Source organism: Panonychus citri, unplaced genomic scaffold (genome assembly GCF_014898815.1).
Source record: "Panonychus citri isolate SS breed McGregor unplaced genomic scaffold, ASM1489881v1 Contig00140, whole genome shotgun sequence".
NCBI lineage: Eukaryota > Metazoa > Arthropoda > Arachnida > Trombidiformes > Tetranychidae > Panonychus > Panonychus citri.
The window spans coordinates 2,865,101-2,889,455 of record NW_026515545.1 but is presented as its reverse complement, the minus strand read 5'-3'; the positions used below and the strand labels follow the sequence as shown (position 1 = coordinate 2,889,455).

At 30.2% G+C, this 24,355-nt stretch overlaps 4 protein-coding genes and 1 pseudogene across 4 annotated transcripts; 3 read left to right on the top strand and 2 right to left on the bottom strand.

The window, feature by feature from the left end:
* Positions 1-377: 377 nt before the first annotated feature.
* Positions 378-13,123, top strand: LOC128394924 (solute carrier family 26 member 6-like; annotated as a pseudogene).
* A 350-nt stretch (positions 13,124-13,473) lies between these two features.
* Positions 13,474-16,390, top strand: LOC128394926 (QRFP-like peptide receptor). The gene is given in 4 exon segments (XM_053355304.1): positions 13,474-14,562; positions 15,201-15,400; positions 15,479-15,766; positions 15,853-16,390. Coding segments are annotated over 4 exon segments (1,374 nt in total). The 5' UTR covers positions 13,474-14,111; the 3' UTR covers positions 16,288-16,390.
* A 74-nt stretch (positions 16,391-16,464) lies between these two features.
* Positions 16,465-18,026, bottom strand: LOC128394928 (astacin-like metalloprotease toxin 5). The gene is made up of 6 exons (XM_053355305.1): positions 17,793-18,026; positions 17,537-17,694; positions 17,341-17,422; positions 17,154-17,268; positions 16,851-17,092; positions 16,465-16,782 (listed from the first exon to the last, which is right to left on the bottom strand). Exons 1-6 carry the CDS (start codon positions 17,860-17,862, stop codon positions 16,619-16,621), a joined length of 831 nt encoding a protein of 276 aa, XP_053211280.1. The 5' UTR covers positions 17,863-18,026; the 3' UTR covers positions 16,465-16,618.
* A 1,813-nt stretch (positions 18,027-19,839) lies between these two features.
* LOC128394565 (ctenidin-3-like) lies at positions 19,840-21,089 on the bottom strand. Its single transcript, XM_053354899.1, has 4 exons — positions 20,758-21,089; positions 20,595-20,633; positions 20,465-20,527; positions 19,840-20,381 (listed from the first exon to the last, which is right to left on the bottom strand). Exons 1-4 carry the CDS (start codon positions 20,819-20,821, stop codon positions 19,966-19,968), a joined length of 582 nt encoding a protein of 193 aa, XP_053210874.1. The 5' UTR covers positions 20,822-21,089; the 3' UTR covers positions 19,840-19,965.
* Positions 21,090-21,780: 691 nt separating this feature from the next.
* On the top strand, positions 21,781-24,290 carry LOC128394720 (G protein-activated inward rectifier potassium channel 3-like). The gene has a single exon (XM_053355077.1). It carries the CDS (start codon positions 22,099-22,101, stop codon positions 23,416-23,418), a length of 1,320 nt encoding a protein of 439 aa, XP_053211052.1. The 5' UTR covers positions 21,781-22,098; the 3' UTR covers positions 23,419-24,290.
* Positions 24,291-24,355: the final 65 nt, after the last annotated feature.

Below are 24,355 nucleotides of genomic sequence, written 5' to 3'. Positions count from 1 at the left end.
TGCTACCGTTAATTGTTAACCTTAGGTTAACCTTTTTGCTATTGTGTTGTTAACTTTTTCAATGATTTCAAGTGTAACTTTGAATTAATAGATGAAAACCTGATGATTATTGATTTAATTGCGTATCGATTAACTGATTGAGCTTTAATCAAATTAATTGGGTTGCAAACAATTAAACAATTGTTGATTATTTATGAGATTAAATCGTTTAATCCCTCATCATCATTTTAATCATCACAATTAAATCTAAAAGGGGGGTTGTTAGGAAAACGATTAACTTTTTTGTTGTTGTTTATCAATCAAATCAATTTGATTAATGAAACCCGTGTCTCGGAGCAATTAAATGACAATATAAATTAACTAATTGATGGAAAATTAATAATAATTTTCATCTCTTAATCTTGTTGATGATTCTATTAATTGGAAGGATTCAATTTACAAGATCATTCATCATTTATTTCATTACCATTAAAGGAATTACACCAAAGCCTCAAAACCTAATTAAGTGATCGTGCTCTTAATTGTCACATATAAACCATCACCTATCAATTGATGTCCATGTAAACCATCAAAAGGTACTAATTAACTGTTACAATCAACGAAAAGACAAATGAAATTGTAACTTTTTCATTCATTTTTTCATCAATTTTCAATTTCCATTGACAAAAAGCTTCATCTCCATGTCCTCCTATTAAGATTATCTCCTCTTTCAATCTAACGGTAAAAATTGATTCTCCCTTTACCATTAACACTTTGGTCCTTAGTTCATTAGTTTAACCAAACAATTGACACCGAAAAGTTAATCTAATCTAGTAGATGATCTGATGATCTGATAATAAGACAATCAAATACGAATGCATTGAATCAAGCGAAAAATAATCTTTTCTATCGATATAATCATCGATTCCCAGAATGATGAACAATTGTTTCCATGATAATCGACACATTAGCTATTTAAATGACAACCTAGTAAATCTAAATATGTAATTCAAGTTGATTCACATTCGAATACACTTAACCTTCCCATTCTCTACAATTAACTAACTGTAAATCAAGAAGAAGAAGAAAAAAAAACTCAAGTTTCCTTTATTCTTCCTCCTCCCACTCCCACTCTTCATCACAGTCTCTCTCTCTTTCTCTATTTCTCCCTGCCTCCCTTTCTCACTCACAATTTACTCTCCTTAGTCTCTCGAAACAATCAAGTTGATATATAAATTGATAGTCAAATCTAGTAATAGTAATAAAGCAAGTGAGAGAGAGAGAGAAATAAACTTAAATTAGCAATTAACAATCAACGAAACACTTATAATACTTTTGTGTTATTGTTGTTATCAAATTGCAACAACAAGTGATTGACATTTTATTATATTATAAATTGTAAAACTTTCAAATTCAAATTGAATTATCGTCAATATGAAACGTTCAAGTAACTCGGGAAGCTCAGGTAGTAAAAAAGTGACCACCATCAATCCTCATATTGATATAAACAATGACGATTTCACCGATTCTGAATCAATCAAATTCAACATGGATCTTGATAACAGTAATTTCATCTCACATCCATCAACACCATCAAGTATTGACGGTGAAGGTGGTGTTGGGTGTGGTGGTGGTGGTGGTGATGTTACCTATGTTAAAAGTTATGGAGCTCTTGATAAACCATGTTACGTTGATGGTGCATCATCATCATCATTACCTGGAAATGTATCATTTCACCATTCTCACAATTCTCTTCCTCCCCATCATCATGCTCATCATCACCATCACCATCATTCAAATAGTAATAATAATCATCTATCAAATTCATCATCAACATTGTCCTCATCAGTTTCTCAATATGCTCATCCAATTGAAAATTATCACAATGCCTCACAATTTGGTCATCGACATTTCTCTCAGCCTTCAACTTTCCGACAAAATGGACTTTACGATGATGACCATCACCTTCAACCTCACCCTCATCAATTAATTCCTATTCAATGCCCATTGATAGTCTATCGAAAAGAGCTTATGTTAACGTTGGATTTCAGGATGATGAACGATTATCAAGTGAGTAACAATTAACTAATTTCAGAAAAATCAACGAGAAAAAGGAAAACCTTGATCAGTAATTTGCAAAGATTATGATTAACCAAAAAAAAAGAAAACAATTAAATCCATCTTATCATCTTCATCCCAAGTCATCTTGTTATCGTTAATAACTTTCCATTGTTTATCTTTGTCACCCGTGATTCCCTCTCACTTATCCTTATACCATTGATTAGAGTGACAATTAACTTAATCACAATTAACAAATAACAAATTGCTACATACAAAAGGCTTGTAATGTAATACAACATAATCTTTAAATCACCATCACAGGATTAGTTAATTGTTTCTATTGGAAATTATAATGTTAATCAATTTACCTTTTTCATCATAAGTTACACGCAACTGATGCTAATTAATTAATTGTGTAACAATTTAGTTAATCATTTGATGAGATTTAGGGAAAATGTTAAGAGTTACAAAATTTGTCTTTGGAAAGAGAGATTTTTATTAATTGTGATGACATTGATGATAGGAAAAAAATGGATTAATTTAATCAAATTTATTTCCATGATTAAATGATTATGTTTGATTGGAGAAAGTGTTTACTGTTGTGTTGGACTTTTTTTTACAACAGAAAATACTTTAAATTGTTGAGGTCACTTAGGTACCATTTATGAAGACCAACGGTAATTACACCGATTCCTAGGACAATGGCACCAATGCCTGAATATATTGATACACTTTCACCCAGAATCGTTACTTGATAAATAAAGGCCATGACGATTTCAATTGATCGAGCCAAGGAAACTGGTCCAGCATTTTCAATCTTAAGAGCGAGTGTTAATATCCCTTGACCAAATAGACCGGTCAATCCACAGAGTAAAAGTAAACCATAATCATGTAGTGTTTCCGGTAAGGTGAATGTACCATTGGTAAATGAGACAATTGTACCAGCGACTACACAAAATGTTGAATACCAAAAGACTACAACCGATGCTGGAGTTTTGGGTAATCGACGCATACATATGAATGTGAATGAAGCACCGAGACACGAGCAAAGGGCAAACGTTAGGCCAAGGGTACGATTCGAAGATGTAGAGACTAATGTAACATCGTTCGAGGGGAATATGAAACTTGGCCTTGAGATGAGAAAAATGCCTCCGATCGCCATGAAAACGGAAAAAATTTGGACTATTCCACAAGGTTCTTTAAGAATTAAACATCCAAGTATCGAGACAAACACTGGTGATGAAAAGACGATTGATTGTGAATCACCGAGAGGAATTAACTTAATTGCTGAGAATGAGAAAATCAATGCAATACATCCAGTCACTGATCTCATTAAGAGAGGAAACGTTCACCCGATGGTGGCATGAACGATTCCCGTTGGAACAGAATGAAAATGAAAACCAATACACAAGTTACCAAAGAACTAAAGATAAAGATCACATTTATCACGTTAATCACTCGACAATATCATAACAATTTAACTCACCGAGCAACGGCAATCTCAATTCCCGAAAGTGAATCAACCAGTTTAACGGTTAAACCTCCAGTGGCCAGAGAAATACCCGATCCCATGGCCATAACTAAACCGATACCTGGAATTTGATTGACCTTTTCCATGAGGGATTTTCTTCATTGACCCTCAGGGACCCTCATTGACCGATAGATTATCCATTAAGTAATTAAGTTAATTGTGAACGAAACGAAAAGGCAAACCAAGACAATCAAATCAACAATTAACTATTCTATCAATAACTTTATGTTTCTCTGTAAATGTTGAATTTTTCACTTTATAATCTGCTCTCTCTTTCAATCCATCGACTAACACTCAAGATCATCTTAATCAACTGATCAAGAAAATATCTTAATTGTAATTTAAAGATAATTAACATTAATTGATAGTAGCAATTAACTTTAATTTTCATATACAAATACACTGTTAGCTTCTCATTTTGTGTATATTGTAATCTTTACAATTAAATAGTTAATTGTGATCACAATTAACAATTTAATACCTTGAACCTTTTCGAGAGATTGAAATTCCAAGGTTATGAATATTATCATTATATCGTTGACATGATGATTTCCCATGGAACTGAATTTTTTTCAACTGATCCAATTCCAGAAATCAAATAATAACATTTGAAATTTTTTGGAAACTTTCCTATTATATTAATCATCTGTTTGTGTGATTTTCATCATCATCATCATGATCATCATCTTATAATTAATACTTGTTATCATGAGCACTCATTAATTGCTGTTTCTAGTTAGTTAATTACTATTGTATATTATTAGTATTATATGTTAACTACTTGATTATTTTTCTTACCATTCAGAGTAAACAATTAATGCTTTTTTTAAAAAAACTGAACCACTTTTGATTGTTTACTATTTTCACGATTAATTAATTACAATTACGGTAATCAAATTAATTACTGTTACTAAGCCTTGATCAATTTACGTCATTGTCAATTTAATTTTTCATATAAATTACCAATCAGAATGATTATCTTTCTGTTGGTTAATCAGTTTTAATTAGTTATATTCAATGTACAAAATATTACTATCACAATCTATCAGATCTAATTGAGTTTCCTTAATCAATCATTAATCAATAATAATAATGATAATTATTGAGATGAACAATTGATTATTGTTTTAGGATTTTTGACAGATCAGACCTAATCAAATGGTATTAGACACTAATTAACTAATTAACTTCCTTTAATTAACTTGGTAATGATAAACTGTCGTTATGTTATATGGTAATTTTGATTAGAAATTGACTTTTTTTGTTATTGAAAAAATTAATTGTTACCAACAGATTGTTATGAGAATCAGTTGATTATCAATTGATAATCTTAATAATAAGGTGATCAATATGATTGTTTAATTGTTAGACTTTGTAATTATCAAGACTTGATGAGGTTTAATTTCAATCAACACTCTGGGAATCAATTATGTACGAGATGAGATAACAATCAATTTAATTATTATAATTAATTAACGTTTTGTTTTCCATTCTAAACCTAAATCAAATATTGAACAATTTACTAATCACAACTGAATTAGATTCATATTTATAATGTTACACATATTTGATTAACTTCCTTGAAATATTATCATGAAGATTTTAATTGAGACAATCAGTTGATTAATCAAGGTAAATTGTTAAGAATATGAAGAAAATTACTTGAGATAATTAACTAATTCAGTTTGATTGTAATTTAATTTGATTTACTGTTGAAGAGCTAATCATCTAGTGGTTTATAAATTGTCCTCTAATTCAATTGGTTGATCATTTAATTGTTGCCATGATTAACCTCGAAACAATTTAATTACCAAGCTAATTGTGAACAATGGTTAATTGATTGTCGAGCAAAAAATCAAGCGATTACTTGATAACAATTAGTGACAACAATTAAGATGACAATTTAAATTCCCAGCTGATATTTTATAATAATAATAATATAATTTGATGATGATGATGATGATGATGATAAAATCTAATCAGATTAGTGATTAATTCATAACACAATCAATTTGATTAAGAGATAGTTAATCCAATCAATTGTTATCGAGTAATAAAAAATTAACTTAACAACAATACTTAATTGTCAAGAGATATTATTAATTAATTGTTTTTTTCCAATCAATTGAAGATTTGATTATCATTTCCAACTATTTAATTGTTGCTGTTGTTGTTGGTTAAGTAATCAGATTCACAATTAACCATTTATTTTCTTGTTTAATCAAACAATTTAAATGCAATAGATGGCGACAATTAAATCAATGAAGATACAATAATTTTTTATCTTTAATCAATCATTCACTTGATTGTTACAATCAAAGTACAAATATTGAAATTGTCTCATCATTTAGTTACATAAACCCAATCATTTTGTTATATAAGTTTTTTTTTCAATCACTTTCATAACAATTAATGAAAAATGTTTCAACAATCAAGAAATTAATTAACCATTGACCTGAAGCAACAATTAACCTACATGAATACTTGATTATTGCAATCACAATGTAATTAAATCCTACAAATCATTAGGTATAAATAAAAATTTAAAATGGTTAATTAATTTAACTCATTTATCTAGACTGATAATCATTGAGTTTAATTGATCACTGCTAATTTCATTAAATTGTCATCAATTAAGATCATTGATCAAGTCTCAAGTATCCATTTATTTTATGCTGATTCAAATAGTTAATTAACAACAATCTAAATTGCAAAGTATCAAATGCAAATCAATTGCAAATTAATTGAATTGAACGATTGATGCAAAATTAGTTGATTGTTGTTGATCATTTGTTGTAAAATTAATTTAACTCAATTAACGTCATTGATTTTGCAGTTTTAACCAGAAAATTAACTTATAACCGTTGATTGCAATTCCTCATTGATATAATATTGGACAACAATTAAGACTAATATTGATATCGATCTCGATTAATTATTGATTTCCAATCAAATTACCTCATGGATCTGAATTGATTAAGGATTTTCACAATCAACAAAAATTAAGTATCTGAACAAATATTGAATCTCTTTCAGTTGTTGTTGTTGTTGTTTATTGTATCAACAATTAAAATTGTCGAAGGCTTAATTAGACTCTTAACAATCTAATCAGCTAATTGTACTTATTGAAATCGTTAAGGCCTTTTCCATAATCGTACCGACTTCGTCGTTCTTGTCAATCCTTAAAGTCCAAAGGTAATAACGATCATCAGAATAATCCACTCAAATTTCATAATCTTCATTCACCAAAACAAACAACAATTAGATAATAATTATTTGATTGTAACCATTTAATTGTAATCAATCACACACGTAATTTACTTCCTTTTTGCCAGGGCTCTTAAACTAAACAAATTCAATTCAATTGATTAATTGCAATAAATAAACTTAAGATGGTGATACAGATAATGAGACAATCTTGGTAACAATTAAGCTAATCTGCATGATTAAAATCGCAATTAAATCCTTAAATTTGACTGACTATGAAAAAGTACATGAAAAATTAGTTATAATAATTTCAATTGCCCAAATCGCAATCAGATTAACTGATTAGCTTAATTTTGGTTAATCCAATTGCAACAATTACCCTTTGCCACTTGAGTTGATGATTAAGTCCATTGATTAGACAAGGACGTTTATTAAGGTAAATTGTGTATCTTGATCAGACTAATCAAATATAATTTCAAGTGATTAAGATTAGTTACCTTGTTGTTTCAACAACAATGAAATAATTGAATAGTTTACTGATTGTATTGATAATCAATTTTTGATTATCCTTGTTAACGGTAAAAAAGTTTTCTAATCCCTTTGTAATCATCATCAGTATTTTAATTATTGGATAACAATTTAACATTTCAACAATTTAATCAATGGTTTTTCATTGGCTAATTATAATTGTTCAACATGTAAAAATCCAATAAGTCCATTGATTATCATTATAATTTAATCAACTATAATCACTAATCAGTCAAAGTAACGACATGTCAAGGTTGACACAAATTAAATCAACTGATTGTTAATCAACAATAACAAATTGATGGTTCTCATGAAGTAAAAAAAAACGTTTAATTGTGTAGTATTAATTAAAGGAGACTGTCAAACAATTTAGTTTAACAATTAAACTTTTCCACTAATATAATAGTGATTAACCCTTTGCTTATCAATCCAACAATTATAATTACAATTTAAATCATTTCCTTGATTAAGTACAATATAAAAAAAAACTTGGACAGTTAATTATATGTAATCAGTTTCGCCTTTTAATTGCAATTGGAAAGTGGGGGAAATTAACATTGTTTTAAATTTAGATTGTGATTAATTTACGTTAATTAAAAGATGTAATTTCCACTGATTAATTGTTAGGAATGAACATAAATTGGTTCAGGTGATCATTCAACAATTAATACCAAAAGTCTGATCATCTTGTGTTTCCATTGATGATGATATGATTTGGAAGGGGAAAAGGGTTAACTTAATCCGGAGCCATTTTATTGGATTTACCACAATAATTAAGCTCCTTAATGAGGGGAGGGAAGAGATGATATGATGAGAATTAAGAAGAAGATAAATGAGAGAGAAGGAGGGAGAGGGAGAGTAGGTAATAGGAAGATAAAGACATTTCGATTAATTTGTCGTTTTCTTTTTTTTTCTATCACCAATCCCACCGTGGATTCAATGAAACGCATCATTTTTATCATTTGTTATCACTCATCTTAATCCATCTTCTCACTTTTTTATCTCTCTCATCATCATCATAATCATCATCGTCATCGTCATCCCAATGTTAGTATTTTTTTAATTGACATTATCTGTCAGTGTTTCGTTCATGAACCCATCAGTACAAAGTGAGTAGCAAATATCAATGGTGGATGTAAGTTTAATCGTGCCAGCAATTAATGAGAGACTTTGATTGTCGATATTGTGATTGTAAGGAGTGAGAGAGGAAGAAGAGAGAGAGAGAGAGAGAGAGAGAGAGTAAGAGTGAGAGTGAGAAAGGTAAAATCTTTCTTGAAGACACACGATGATAAGCTCACTAACTACTCTCTCTTACAATCCATCAGCATCTTTATCCTTATTATCATCTCTCTCTCTCTCTCTCTCTCTCGAATTCATCTTCTTCATCTCAATGTTGTTGTCTATACAAACTAACGTTATCACTTTCAATCATAATGAAAATATTGAATTTGCCTGCTAATTAACACCAACAATTAACCTACACCTTAGTAATTAAACAATGTGCCAATCAAAAAGTTGATTAATTTTTAATTTCCATTTTTTTTACAAAACACTTTTTTTAAACAGCAACAATTACTAAAATTTCACCGGTGTTTACAATATTGTTTTCCTATCACAAAATCAAAGCCATTTCTGTGTTAAATAACAAAAAAAAAGAAACCTAATTAAACATCAAATATAAAAAGTTAAAAAGTTATAATTTGTTAATAATTATGGTTAATTCATTTTCATCATGGGTAGACCATCGTGTTGATCTGGAAAAATCAAGCCTCAGGCCATTTATTGATTTTGATCCTGACGATTTTGCAAGTAATCATCTTAATATTATTTTCCAATTTAATCATCACAATCAACCATCTCTTAATCCATTACCTGTTGATTGTTATTTACTTTTCATTCCAATTTAATATCAATTCAACTCTTCCGGGATAAATTGGTGTTATTGTTGAAGAAAAAAAAACGTGATCACAATGTGACTTTCTCTCTCTCTCTCTCTCTCTCTTCTCCTCTCCTCTTGCATCTTGTTATCTTCCTCCTCTTACCTGTATCATCATCATCATCATCATCATCATGTTCCTCTTTCTCGTACTTTTCCCTCTCTTTTTTTGAACAAAATTAAGTTCTCATCAATCTGATCAGTTTGAATCTTATTCTTATAAAGTCCAAGTATTAATCTTTTTTTTTCAATCCATTTCTTTGTCCAGATAATCCAACAAAACGTAATCCAGAAACAATATCAACCCATGGACGAATCATGCCTTCCCGTGATCCCGTCCGATGGGTTGACCTGGAAACACGCTACGGGAAAGTCCCGTTTAAACGTCAAATGAGCACAACAGTACATTTAACTCGTAACGCTGGTTCCTGTTGTTCCCATAACACTTTGTTCAATATATTTTCAAGTCTATTTCCAATCCTTTCTTGGCTTAAATCCTACGATGTTAAACATGATCTGGTTAACGATGTTAACGGCTGCCGCTCACTTACCCCAAGGAATGGCCTATGGACTGCTCGCCAATCAATGGACTCTATGTATCTTTTTTCCCGGTCATTATTTATGCTCTTATGGGTACATCAAGACACGCATCGGTTGGTAAGTTAATCCTTTCAATTTACTTTAATCCTCTTAATCCATTTTTCTTTGGTTAATCCATATTCGATTTGATTTGATTTCTTTTGTCTGTGTAACAATTAAGAGAGACAATTAGCCAATAGTTAGTGTACAATGTTATTAATTGTTATACTTTCTCATCTCTTGTCTAGGATAATCTAATTATCTTATGTAATTATTAATCTGGTTTATTCTAGATTCTAATGGTTTCTAATTAATCCTACTTGGGATTTACTATCAGTTAATCATTAATTGCGATTATATTTGATCTTGATTTACAATTAGCTTAATTCTAATTATATATTTGTCTTTAATATTAAAATTAAGTTTAACTTTTTGTTTCCCAATCAAATTGTTTATCTTCAATCAATATAAACAATCAAACAATTTATTCTGATCTAAATTAGGATTTAATTGATTAGACTTAATTGTGTCTGGTAAATGGTCATTATCAAGGGTAAATCATGATTGTTAATTGTTGAAGGTCATTAATGAGGAATCAAATTAACTAATGAAGGTTATGAATGTTTAATTGTTAATCATTTGACTACTTCCTGGTTTAACCTTGAAAATTGATGAAAATTATATCTATCAGATTATAATTAACAATAAGTAACAAAATTAACTAATTAATATATATAAGATAAGCTTTAATTAGTTAATAATTGTCATTGAAACATAAAGGATATGATTAGTTGATCGTCTAATTAACCAATCAATCAATCAATCAATGATTTACTAATCATTTCACACTTTCACTTGTATTGATTTGTGATTAAATTAAAAATTTAATCAATTGAAAGACCTTATCAAGGTCAATCCTTGACCTTTACTATTTAATTTTGATAATGATAACAATCAGTTGATAAACTAATTAGTGTATTATTATTAATGGTTAATTAATCAACTTAAATCTAATTAGCTTAAATAATCATAATGATCAACATTTCATGATGATAATACCAATTAACTTGTGAATAATGAATAGATGAACTAATGAGAAAAAAAAATATAATAGTAATTAACTAATTAACCATTTGAATGATTATTCTGTTTGTCTAATTAATCAGGAACCTTTGCCATCGCCAGTATCATGACTCGGAATACAATGAACAAGCTCGGAGTTCCTCCTGGAACTATGTCAATAGGACATGGGAATAGAACAATTAATTTGGATTATCTTAATCATCCAACTCCATTGTATACAAGTTTAGAAGTGGCCACAGCTCTTTGCTTCGTGGCGGGTGCCATAAGATTAGTAATGGGAGTTTTCCGCCTCGGAATTATATCAATACTATTATCTGATCAATTGGTATCAGCATTTTCAACCGGAGCAGCGATTCATGTGGCCACAAGTCAAATCGCCGATCTTTTCGGCTGGAAATCACCCAAAACCGTCAGTGGACCATTTAAATTGATCTATGTAAGCAAATCAGGTGAACAATCAATTGATTTCAACTAATTGTTGTCTTTGTCTTTTTCCTCCCAAAATAGACTTGGATTGATCTGTTTAAAGCCGCGAGTACAACTAATTGGGTAACAACGTCGCTCTCAATTGTTTGCATTGTTATTTTATCGGTTTACAAGGAGTTTATTGATGAACCAATGAAGAAAAAGTTTCACCTTCCGGTTTCCGTTCCGATCGATCTGCTCATTCTTATCTCATCAACAAGTGCATCATATTTTATCAGGATGAATGTAAACTATGGTGTTCGTATAATGGGAAATATACCCAAGGGTTTACCTTCAATATCAACTCCGAATCTTGATCTTTCGGTTAAACTTTTACCCGATGGTTTTGCCGTTGCAATGGTAACTTATGCTATTGGACTTTCATTGGGTAAAATTTTCGCCAAGAAACATCGCTATCAAATCCGTCCCTCACAGGAACTTATCGCTCTTGGAGCTGCTGATCTACTTTCCTCGTTTTTCTCGTGTTATCCTTGTTCTGCTTCACTTTCACGAACTCCCGTTCAAGAAAACGCTGGTGCTCGAACTCAACTCACCGCACTTATCGCCTCACTTATCATGCTTCTCATCCTTCTCTTCCTTGGTCCACTCTTCTTTTATCTTCCAAAATGTGTCCTCTCATGTATCATTCTGGTGGCATTGAAAAATATGCTCATTCAAATTGGTGATATAAGACAAATCTGGTCAGTCTCCCGACTCGAAGGTATCTGTTACCTGATCACTTTCCTTTCAACTATTGTACTTGATGTTGACCTTGGCCTTATTGTCGGTGTCCTGGTGGCCATTATCATGGCTCTAGTCCGTTTCATGGCACCAAATGTATCACTTTTAGGTCAACTTCCTAATACAGAGATTTATGTTGAGAAAAATTATTTCCAACAAGCAGTTGAATTGGATGGAATTAAAATATTCCGATTCTCATCGGCACTTTTCTTCCTTAATACTGAAACTTTTCGTGAAAATTTGTTCAAATTTTGCTTCGATTGTGCCTTTTTCGAGTTGATGGAAGCCGATGATTCGACACGTAAACTAATTCTCGGTAAAACGACCGCTGTAATAATCGATTGTTCAACAATCTCTTACGTTGATTCACCGGGAGTTGAGATGATCCTTGAGATTTTCAATGGATTAAGAGATATTCGGGTTCGCTGTTATCTGGCCTCATGTCCGGCCATTTTACTCTCCATGTTAGAGCGGACTCGATTCACCGAAAAGATAACAGCTAAAAGGTCACCAATTTTCCCGACAATTCATGATGCCGTTATTGCAGAATCATTATCAATACCATTATGATTATAATCACAACAATTAATTTCTTAAATTAACTTTAAATGCACAACACACAAAGATAATCAACAAAAAAAAGAGGCAACAATTAAATTTAATCAATGGTAATCTCACCATTTCGATATCATCAATTTACAAAATTGGCACTTGAGAGTCTTTTTATTTTAAATTGTCCAAAGCAATCAAGCAATCAATCAACAATTGATCAACTATTTAACTAATTGTATAAATTGTTTTTACACCAAAATTTATTTTTGATCAAAATTTTACCCCAAACAAACAATAATAATAACCAATTGAATGAAAATGGGAAAACAATTAACTGTGATTTGATAAATTGGGTTCCAAGTAACCATGTTACATATTATAACAATTATTATGACAATCAACTAATTTGATTCAATCTTTTAACTGTATTAATCATTATATATATTGATTTGATTGATAAATTGTTGTTATCACTTTTGACTGCGCGAATGATATAAAACCACCAACTCAATTTAACCGAACTGTATAGAAACAAATTTACTAATTATTAAGTTAATAATGTCAAATGAAATTTAAGTGAATCAATTTTGTCTAATGTATTTGTAAACTTAAATTCAATTAGAAATCAATTATATTAATTGTCACAAATGTTATTAACCAACCAAACCTTTCAACGATATTTTAATAATATGGAATCAATGAAAATCTAGTAAATTTAATCACTAATCACTAGAAGAGAGCGAGAAAATGATTAAAAGTCAGCGAGTTAACATAAGAGATAGATTAGATTAGCAATTAGAATCAAGTGCCATTGTAATACCTGTAAAAATTGCAATTGAATCAATTAATCTAATCTAATTATCTCTCTCTCTCTCTCTCCCATCCCTCCCATGGTTTGAATTCCCGATAATCAATCAATGAGCAAATGATAATTGTTGTAGTAATAATAATGATCAGAAATAAACAAACAATCAAAATACAACAGCAACTAAAATCTAAAACCTAAAAGTCCAACTATTAATTGTAATTAGTGTATTGATTTTTATTTCCATTTGGTAAACATTGGTAACAATTAAGTATAATAATAATAATAATAATAATACCAAACGGATTAACGGATCACTTGATCACAAGCAATTTAATCAATTGATCCTGATCAACCAATGGAAAGTTAATCAATGTGTTTAATATGTGATTCAGTTAAACTTTTTTTCATGTTAATTTTTGTCGTACGTTATTGATTGTATTTAATTGTTACCAATTTGTGTGGATTGTTTATTTCCGTTAACAGCATTTTAAAAATTAACAATTTAAACTAATTGTTGATTTAAATTTGAGTAAAACAAAAATCAAACAAAAGGGTTGAACAATAATCTTAATTGTTTCCCTTTCATAAAGATTATGGAAACTTTTTTCACTCAACCTTAGGAACTGAACATTGATTCCTAAATGAACTCGGACGGTCTCTTGGCCGATCTTGATCTTTACTCATCCTCATCTTCATCTCCATCCTCATCTTTATCATCATCATCATCAACACCATTCAAATGTTTAGATTTCCTTGCTACCGGGAGTCCAGAGGATTGGCTTCACAATACAACGATAATCTCTTACCAAAGCCAGCAAACTGTTTGGGTTCACAAAACGTATCTAGAGATGAGCCTGAAGGCATTGATTTTCTTAATCATAATCGGCGTCTCTTGCATTGGTAATTATCTAATTGTCATGGTTATAATTAAGTTCAAAAATTCTCGAAATTGTACCAACCTGTTTATCTGTAACATGGCAATTGCTGACCTGTTGACCACTCTAATGTTTGCATGGGCCTCGTTGATTGAAAATCTTTATCAAAATTATGTTCTTGGTCCAATTTTCTGTAAAATTGAAACCTCAGCTAAAGGTAAGTGAATGTTGATCAATTTAATTTAGTTTTAATTAACAATTAACTCACATTGGTGTAAGTTAATGAGACTTACCTGTTAGATTTACGTCATCAGACTCCGGTGGTAATAGTTAATTCATTTATCTGATGTCAACCTTGTTGATCTATTTTTACTTTACTAAATCAATTCTGTTGATTAATTGATTAGTTGATTTCTTTTTGTTTTAAATTGCTCATCAATTATTCATCTTTCAATTTGATTTACCTTTTTTTCTTCTCTCACCAACAATTAACTCTCATTATCGCAATCAAATTTTCAATCAATCGAAGGAGACATTTGATTAGAAACACAATTACATGAGTAATCAATTAAATCAGTTAAATGTTCATATGAGACAATCTCACATGCAAACTAATTGATTAAATCAATTTAATTGAAAGGTTATTACAGTTAATGAATTGGTAACAATTTAAAATCATCATTATTATTACTCAAAATATTAATTGGGGGATAATCAAAGATCAATGTGATCAAATTAATGTCACAATTTGATTGTTAAATGGAGAGAGATAGAAATCAAGTCTAATTGTTATCCAACGTAATTAATTTTCCATGCAAATTATTGTTAATTAATTTGAATCATTTTCTTTTTCAGTATTATTTTTAATTTCCAGTGTTTTCTCATTAACATGGATTTCGTGTGATCGTCTAATCGGATAATCAAACCTTTAGAAACCCGATGAAAAAACTCGAGCCGTTGCCGTTATGGCCTTTATTTGGCTTTTATCCTTCGTTATCGGATTCCCTTTATTTTGGCGTGAATATCGTACCCGTCAATGGTGTGACTACTTAGAGGTGCCGATCAATTGTTCTTAATCAATTAAAGACTTGACAATTAACTGAGAAATTTTTTTCATTCTGATTATCATTTAGATTTGGTGTAAAACCGATGGTCGGAAAATTGATGTTTACATGTTTGTCCTTTTAGCGTTTATGGTTTATATACCGCTCTTCATAATGACCTTTTCTTATTGCCTGGTTATCGCTAAGATGAAAAACTTTGAGAATAAAATAAGCACCGATGAGAATAGTATCAAAATTAAACACCGACGGAAAGTGATCTTAATGTTATTCATCTATCTAATCACTTCGGCCATTTGTTGGAGTCCATTACAAGTTATCGTTTTTTACCGTTTCATTGCATTCAAATCAGTCGATTCGGTAACTATATATATATTGTTTTGATTGTTGTCGATTGACAATTAACTAATTGTCTAAATGAATTTCTCTTTGTTGACTGTTTAAAGGTTAAACCCTGGAACGAGGAGGCTAAATTTTGGGCTCAAGTTTTCGCATCGGCTAATTCAGCTCTTAATCCATTAATCTATGGGATAACTAATGGTTCATTTCGTAAAGCCATTTGTTTACTTTATCCAAAACTTTCCTGGTTCTTAAGATTGGACAGTTCATCTTCACGATCTCGTCGAGTGACCAATGGTCATAATGGAAACGTTGGAGGAGCCAATGGACAAACTCGTGACCGAGATCTCGTTAAATCAACATTTACCATGTCTAATTGTGGTAAAAAAAAGACTGAACATCATGATCATATTAATCATCTTAATCATCAACTTCAACCATCAACAATTAAAACAATCAGCGGACGATCAATTCAAATGGTTGATATTAATGTAACCGGATTCAGAGCGTTGAGAGCAAAAACAAATCATCATCAAATCTAATCATTTATTTAACAATTAACAGAGAGAAAAAACAATTAATTCTGAAATTTCATTGAGAAAATACCCAATCAATTAAACTAATATAATTTAATTAACTATTAAACGCGAAAATTGTAACAATTACTTCACCAACCGTCACAACAATTAAATCAAAATGTAATTTGATAAAAAAACAAATGTTGATGCAAAAAAATTGATTAACTTTTAATTGGACATTAAATTATCAAATAAAAGATTAGCAATTAATAGTATTTAAATTACAATTGTCAATGTAAAAAATAGGCACATATCTAGACAAGTATTTCGAGTTAATTGTTGTTACAATTAGAATCTAATTTGAACACTTATAAAGTTGATTTAGTTTCTCAACGTCTTTTACTGATAGAAATGGTTTATCACAAGGATGAACCAAATTAACTCCTTCCTGTTTGGGAACCATAGTTAATAGATTAGCTGATTTACTGAATGCTGCTCCATCATAATGCATAATTGATTCTGTAACAATTAAGATAAATATAAGAAAAAAAAAGGTTCTAACAATTAAGTAAAATGTAAACTCTCACCATAATCGTAAGTTGTGTAGAGCCGATTCTCATGTGGATTCAGTTTAATGAACATATTCTTAGCCCCTGATTGTATATTATCGTAGTTAATTGTTACATAATCATCTCGATCTGATCTGTTGTGTTCATGGTAAAATCCAAGAGCATGCATGGTCTCATGAATTATGGTTCCTTTACAATGACAACCATCACCTAATGAAATTGTCTGAAGTCCTCCAAGTCTCCCAACAAATGAATAGCAACTAATCACAGAATGATTAACATTTAGCATGAAACAATTAACAAATTACGAGGATCACTTACCCTTCATCGAAAATGAATTTAACATAATCACGTTCAGCGATTCGAGTCTTAAATCGTATACAAGTTTTCTGATGGAACTCATCTAGTGCTTCTTCAATCATTGACGATATTTTATCTAAATTGTTTCGAATAGAAAATCAGTTAATTGTTGTTGATTAACTTTTGTCATCACACAATATAAACTAACCTAATTTTGGATCAATTTCAATTGGTACATAAGCGTAAGACCAAAGATTATCATCAAATTCAATTGCGTTTCTAAATAACATCTAATCATAAACAATCAACGAATCAATTTAATGTTATTATTTGATGGTAATTTCTTATTGATATTAATAGATAACAATTAAATTAATTATTATTTAATCTAATTGTCGACTTACCTTATCATCATCATTGTTTGTTGATTCATTTTTTGCTCGCAATTTAATATCTCCTAGAAATAAACTTAAATCCTCCAATGGTTTAATTGATTGTTGGCTTGTAATCACTTCAGTAATTAACTGATCATCATTGAACTCATTGTCTATCTCATTAATCACTATTAATAAACAAATAAATAGAAACAAAATTAAAAGAAAAGTTAATTGTTTACCTTAATTGTAACCATGTTCATTGATTTGATTAGTGTCCATTTACCTGGAAGTGAGTTGATTGTGCTTGTTGATATAATCAAAAATATAAACGTAATCAAAGGTAAGTTAATCATGATTTAATTAAACAAATGAAAAATGGAAAGCTAAAGATTTAATTAACAGTGAACAAAAACAGAGTGACAATTAATTTAAATACTACGGGTGATTAGTTTTAATTGTCAGTGTCAGTGTTTTACTTAATTGATGTTACTCTTACTCTAAAAACGCCTTAACTAAATTAACTTATCATTATTAATGAACATGAAATTAAATTATCAACAATTACTTGACAAAAAGGTAGGAAAAAGATGATAACTAAATTGTTTGATTGTGATTATCAACTATTGTTATTATGTTGATTAAATGGTTGCACTTCAAGTTTCTCACTCTCTTAATTGTCAAATAACAGCAATTTAAATCTTATCATCTTTTCATTACTGTAATTACGTTTAATTAATTAATCATCACACATTAATAATGTTATTTAGCTTCTGAACAATTAACCTTCCTAATGATTAGAGACAAATTTTCATTGCTTTTACATCGTATTGATGAAATTGAGAAACTTTTTCACAACAATTAGTTTAAGTAGATAATGTTGATATTTTTATATGATTAGATTTGATTGTCTGAGGATAAATCAACAATTAGATTGTAAATTGGACAATTCATAGCAATTAGAATAAAAATTAGACTCTTGGATTTATGTTGAAATCATCGATAATTTTGTCATGATCAATCTATTAATAAATCGCTATGAATATTACAATAAACATGAGGAGACAATTAATCGAAACAATCAAGGTAATCGCAAGACCAAATTGCGATTGTATTAATATTACGTGACAAAAGTCCAAATTTGAAGGTCAAAATCCAAGTAATGATGCTCACTGGGAAATCAATTAAAGGCCAAAGCTAAAATTAAGGCCATTTTTAACGCGATGATTTGATTGAAATTAGTTGATCTTATTGGTGAAAACGAACGAAAAACATTACTTGGACTGAACGAAGTAAAAAAATAACAGAAACTTTATTTTCAATTTGATCTTCTTTCTGGTCATTACAACGTCCAAGAGTTTTCATCATTATCCTTGAACTTAATCAGATTGATCGTTTTCTTGTAATTGTCGATTGTTGAAGAGTTGATTGTGTTTCATCGTTTAATTGTCGAGTCCAACTGAATGTATTTCGATTAAATTCAAATGATACTGATTTATCAGCGACTTTTCGTTTCATCACTTTGACATAAATTGTATTTACGATAAATCCAATGATTAGACCAGAGATTATGAATAAAAAGTAACAATAGTCATTTCATTAATCTCCTTTCACCGGAATTTATACTTATAATTGATCCTCAGATTCTCAAGCAAATTCAATTGGAAAATGAGTTTATATTTATAGATTTTTTTCCTGATTGAAAGTTATAATCTTAATTATTGTTACTCCTTTAGGTGAATCGTCACAATGAAGAAACAATTTAAACGAAATTACAATGAAAATTAATGAAAGAAAATCATTTATTAATTAAGGGACAATTACTAATTTAACCAAAAAATTTTATTAATATTATCATTTCGTACCAAAGTGCTCAACTTGTCTTCCATCCCAATAATCATCACTACTTCCTCTTCCGCCTCCTACTCATCATCATCACCATGATCAGCAGCAACAACAATCAACTAATCAAAACAAAAAAACTAATCACAATCACAATTATAATTGTAATTTGTTATTCTTACAATTTGGTTCCAGTAAATGATAATAGTCATTCAATTGTTTTAAAACAAAATTTACTTCTTTTAAACTGTAAAACTGGACCAATGTGAGGTTTTAATTAAAAACTCATTGGAAATCTCAATGAGTGAGACAATTAAACAGCAATTAACTCAATCAAATAAAAACATATTGAAATCATCTAAATCAATCGGGCAAACAAAAAAATTTACAATTAATTTTTGAAGTTTTTTTTTCAATTGTAAAAAAATGTTTTAATCTAATTGTTAAATGATGAATGTGATTAAGATTTTCATCAATTATAATCATGGCAATTGATTTATCTAAGTAAATTTTAGTTAATTAGTTAAATGAGTTAATTTTTTCATATTAAACTAAAAGTTTCCTGCAACTTTTAAAAATAAGAGGTAAATTGTTTTGACTATTCAATTGGAAACAATTTAACCCCAAACCATTGGAGTGATCATACTTGCCGCCGAGCTTGACCCTCCACCGCCACCAGCCATTCCCCAGCCAGTTGACCTCATCATTTTACTGGTCATCGGAACAGGAATCGGTAAATATTGTATCGGGCTCATAGACGATCCTCCACAACCTCCTCCACAGCCTCCAGAGCTCATTCCCCATCCTCCACCGTCTCCACCTCCACCTCCATTACCACCACCACCACCACCTCCTCCTCCCCATCCACCACCACCGCCACCCCATCCTCCGCCACCACTTCCTTTGTTACCTTCTCCACCGATGATAATAATTGTAGGTGAACTTCCGCCTTTTCCTTTGCTTCCTTTACCTTTACCTTTTCCCTTATCATCGTCATCATCATCATCTCCTTCATAAACCATCATTGGCATTCCTAAACTAATAGTAAACAATTAACAATTTAAAAACTTTGCTTCTCAATTAACCAAAACAATAAATGAAAAGATCATTACAAACCTCCTCCACTTCCCCAGCCACCACCACCGCCACCCCAACCTGATCCACCACCGCCACCATTACCTAGTAAATTACATCTTAATGGTTACATTAATTGTTCACAATTAAATTAATCAACATCTCATCTTACCTGCACCAATGATGATCACATCGCCACCTCCTTTGTCACCTATGAAATATCATGGGAAAACATGATTAACACAATTAACAATAATCCTTGATGATTTTTTGTGATGTTTTTATCAATCAAAATTGAAACAATTAAAATTAATCACAGAAATTAACTAATTTACCTCCTGCTTCCAGTCCAATCGTATTTGTAGTAATTAAAATCAATTGAATCCAAATAATATTCATTTTGTAACGAGGAAAAAAAAAAGAAACAATAATTTTAAGAAAAAAGTAATTAACAATTTAAGATAATCAGTTAGGGGATAGATAAGTTCACAATTAAATTAATCGACTTTTCTTCATCTCATCATCACCACAATCAAATTAATAATAATCAATTTAATTGTCAAAACTTTTCTCTCAGATTAAGAATCAGCAGCAAGAAACGGATAAGAAAAAGATGATTACAATTAATAATTAATCTAAAGTTAATTGTTTCAACAGTCACTCATATTGACAATAGTTCATTTTAATTATTATTAATAAATTGTTCATCATTAACAACACTTAATTGTCTTAGAAATTTAAATTGTCTAATGATCACCAATTGTCTCCATTATGATTAAAAAAAACAATGAGTATAAATTAACTGATCCAATTAACAATTTCTTAACACTAAATACAGAAAATAAATTGTTCCAATTTTAACTGTAACAAATTAAGACTTAATTAATTGATTGTTTTAATGACAATTAACTTTTTTTTTTCAATTAATCCAAACTGTAGCGCCATCTCTTGGGTGTAATTGGAAAACTTATTAAAACAATTGAACTTGAATTTTTTATTTTTTATTAAATTAAATTAAATTAATTTTTCTCTTGGTTAATTTCAATTTAGGTGAAATCTATTGAATATGATTAAAAGATGATTAATTATAATTAAAGTTGTCTATTTGTTGATGATTATGGTGAAGAGAGTAAATTGTTTCAAATAAACTCCCAACGAGCAAAATTAAGGTAATGATTAGGATGATGAGATCAAGTCAGTTAGTTAATTGTTGTCAAATTAACTATACACTTAACAACAAATAAACCTGAAAGTATTTACAAACAATTGATTAGTAAAGTATCTGATTAAGACGATAATCAATTTTCTGATTAGTTGATTGCTAATCAACAATCAACGTAGTTAATATTTTCATAGACTTTTTTTTCCTGATAAATGTAAATCATTTCATTACAAAATCAAAGGAGAGAGAGAGAGAGACAAAGTCAAATTAATAGACAATTAGTTTAAAATTAGTTTAATTGATCAACTAATTGTTATTGATTATGTTGGTTAACTAATTTTACTCAGGTTTGATTGTGTTTTCTCTCGTAACAATTAATATACTGTTGCTAATCCGAATCAATTGGATTAAGAAAAAGTTTAATCTCTCATTTGTGCCATTTTTGTGATTTGTTTTGTTTTATTTTTCCCTGTGTGTTAATTAATCAATCAATCAATCCGGAGACAATTAACTGATGATAGTTATTAATGATCGAAACCACTCAAATAATAAGTGTGGTAAACAGACGAAAATATTTCCAGGTCGAATACGGAAACGGGTCGTTCTCAAAAATGGTTCGGTTAATTTATGCAAGGAACACGTTGAGAAACGGAGTCAACGTTATCTTCAGGATACTTTTACCACAATGGTGGACATTCAATGGCGGTGGAATCTACTGGTCTTCTCAATGGGATTTTTACTCAGCTGGTTAGGATTCGCCATCATTTGGTATTTCATCGCTTATGTTCACGGTGATCTTGAGCCTTCGGTTATTGCTGGTGGCGGTGGAAGTGGAGTTGGTGGTGGTGGTGGTGGTGGTGAAAGTGACTCTCAGTTAGTTGCTCCTGATTCTGTTTCCACTAATGGTGTTTTTCCTGTTGTTAAACCTTGTGTCCATGGGATCGATTCATTTACTTCAGCTTTTCTTTTCTCGATTGAAACTCAGCACACAATCGGCTATGGAGGTCGCCTACCAACAACCGAGTGTCCCGAAGCTTTAATCATCATGTGTATCCAATCAATAACCGGAGTAATGATTCAATGTTTTGTGGTTGGTTTTGTTTTCGCCAAATTATCTCGGCCCAAGAAGCGATCGCAAACTTTAATGTTCAGTCAAAATGCTTGTATTTGCCTTCGAGATGGTAAATTGTGTCTAATGTTTAGACTTGGTGATGTTCGTAATCGATCTCATATAATTGGTGCTTCCATTTCGGCTCTTGTAATTGATCGTAAGGTTACATCGGAAGGAGAGGTGATCCCTTATTATCACAATAGAGTTTCGGTTAAATTTGATAATAGCGATTCAAATGTTTTCCTTGTCTGGCCTGCGACAATTGTCCATGAGGTTGATTCAAGTTCACCCTTTTATTCAATGTCCGCTGATCATTTGGTTCGAGAACGTTTTGAGATTGTTGTTATTCTTGAGGGAACAATTGAATCAACTGGTCAATCAATACAAGCTCGAACCTCTTACCTTCCATGTGAAATATTGTGGGGCCATCGATTTGAACAGATGATCGGTTATCGTAAAGATACTGGACAATATCGAGTCGATTATTCAAAATTTAACAACACTTATGAAATCGATACGCCAACATCATCAGCTAAAGATTATTATGAATATCAAAAGTTTATCAATTCAACGAGTGGAAGAGGATTAATACCAATCGAAATGTTCAATGGTGCAGCGACAATTAACAAAATTAAAGAGGAAGAAGACAACAATCAAGCCTATTCACCTGATTCGGGAGTGTCGAGCACTTTGTTTATCCCAATGCATCAAATGCTAATCTAGAAATTTAAACAAATCAACAACAATTAACATCCGTTTAAGTTTCTAGATATAATTATAATGTTGCTAATGATGATGATGATGATGATTGTGTACATACAATCAAATTAGAATCCAAAGTTAATCAACTTGAGAAGTGAAAACAACAAACAAATGGATAACTAATCAAACTTATCCTCAAAGTGATTAATGTTAATCATTGGATTTTAATAGCAAACAATTTATATCCCTAAACTGAAATAGTTTAACAATCAAATGTGACAATCATCATCATCATCATGATAAATCGTAATCAACTATAATGATTAACAATCAATGATTAAGTTTCACTTTGAACAATTAATGTATTCATATCACAATCAAAGCTAATACTTTTGTAATAACATCAATTTAAAACAATTAACAGTTAAATTATCATGATTAAGGTAAATAATATTTATATATTTAAAAAAAAGGTTATTATGTTTTTAATTGTTGTTTTTGTAACTAATCATCACTATCATTAAGATGTTAATTGTTTTGATTGTTAAATTGTCCATTGATCTGTTTATATTTATATTATATATTATTAATAATACAAAAATCGTAATTGTAGTTGATTGATTGGGTAGTTTGCATCAATTGGCAGACATGATTAAGATTAACAATTAACTGTAACAAAACAAATTGATCATGATTTATGAATTGTTAAGTAGGCATTGACCCAGAAAATTTTCAAGCAATCAGTTAATTGTTATGATTAAGTAGTTAAATAACCTTACCAAGGTTCTGTTGATATATAATATATTGATTTTTGAATTACTCACCTTGATTATTGATTAAATTGATTGATAAAAATCAACAAATTGTAGTTGATTAAATATCATCATGATCATCATCATATTAGTTGATAATTTAGTAAATGATACACTTGAAGTAGCTTTAATTGTTACAATTTAAT

Excerpts from the sequence above, each read along its gene's own strand:
- LOC128394928 (XM_053355305.1), bottom strand. The coding sequence starts at position 17,862 with ATGATTAACTTACCTTTGATTACGTTTATATTTTTGATTATATCAACA. Across the intron at positions 17,695-17,792 it reads CACAATCAACTCACTTCCAG|TGATTAATGAGATAGACAAT; the intron begins GTAAATGGACAC and ends GTTTATTAATAG. Across the intron at positions 17,423-17,536 it reads CAAACAATGATGATGATAAG|ATGTTATTTAGAAACGCAAT; the intron begins GTAAGTCGACAA and ends GTTTATGATTAG.
- LOC128394565 (XM_053354899.1), bottom strand. The coding sequence starts at position 20,821 with ATGAATATTATTTGGATTCAATTGATTTTAATTACTACAAATACGATT. Across the intron at positions 20,634-20,757 it reads GATTGGACTGGAAGCAGGAG|GTGACAAAGGAGGTGGCGAT; the intron begins GTAAATTAGTTA and ends GATATTTCATAG. Across the intron at positions 20,528-20,594 it reads TGTGATCATCATTGGTGCAG|GTAATGGTGGCGGTGGTGGA; the intron begins GTAAGATGAGAT and ends GTAATTTACTAG.
- LOC128394720 (XM_053355077.1), top strand. The coding sequence starts at position 22,099 with ATGATAGTTATTAATGATCGAAACCACTCAAATAATAAGTGTGGTAAA.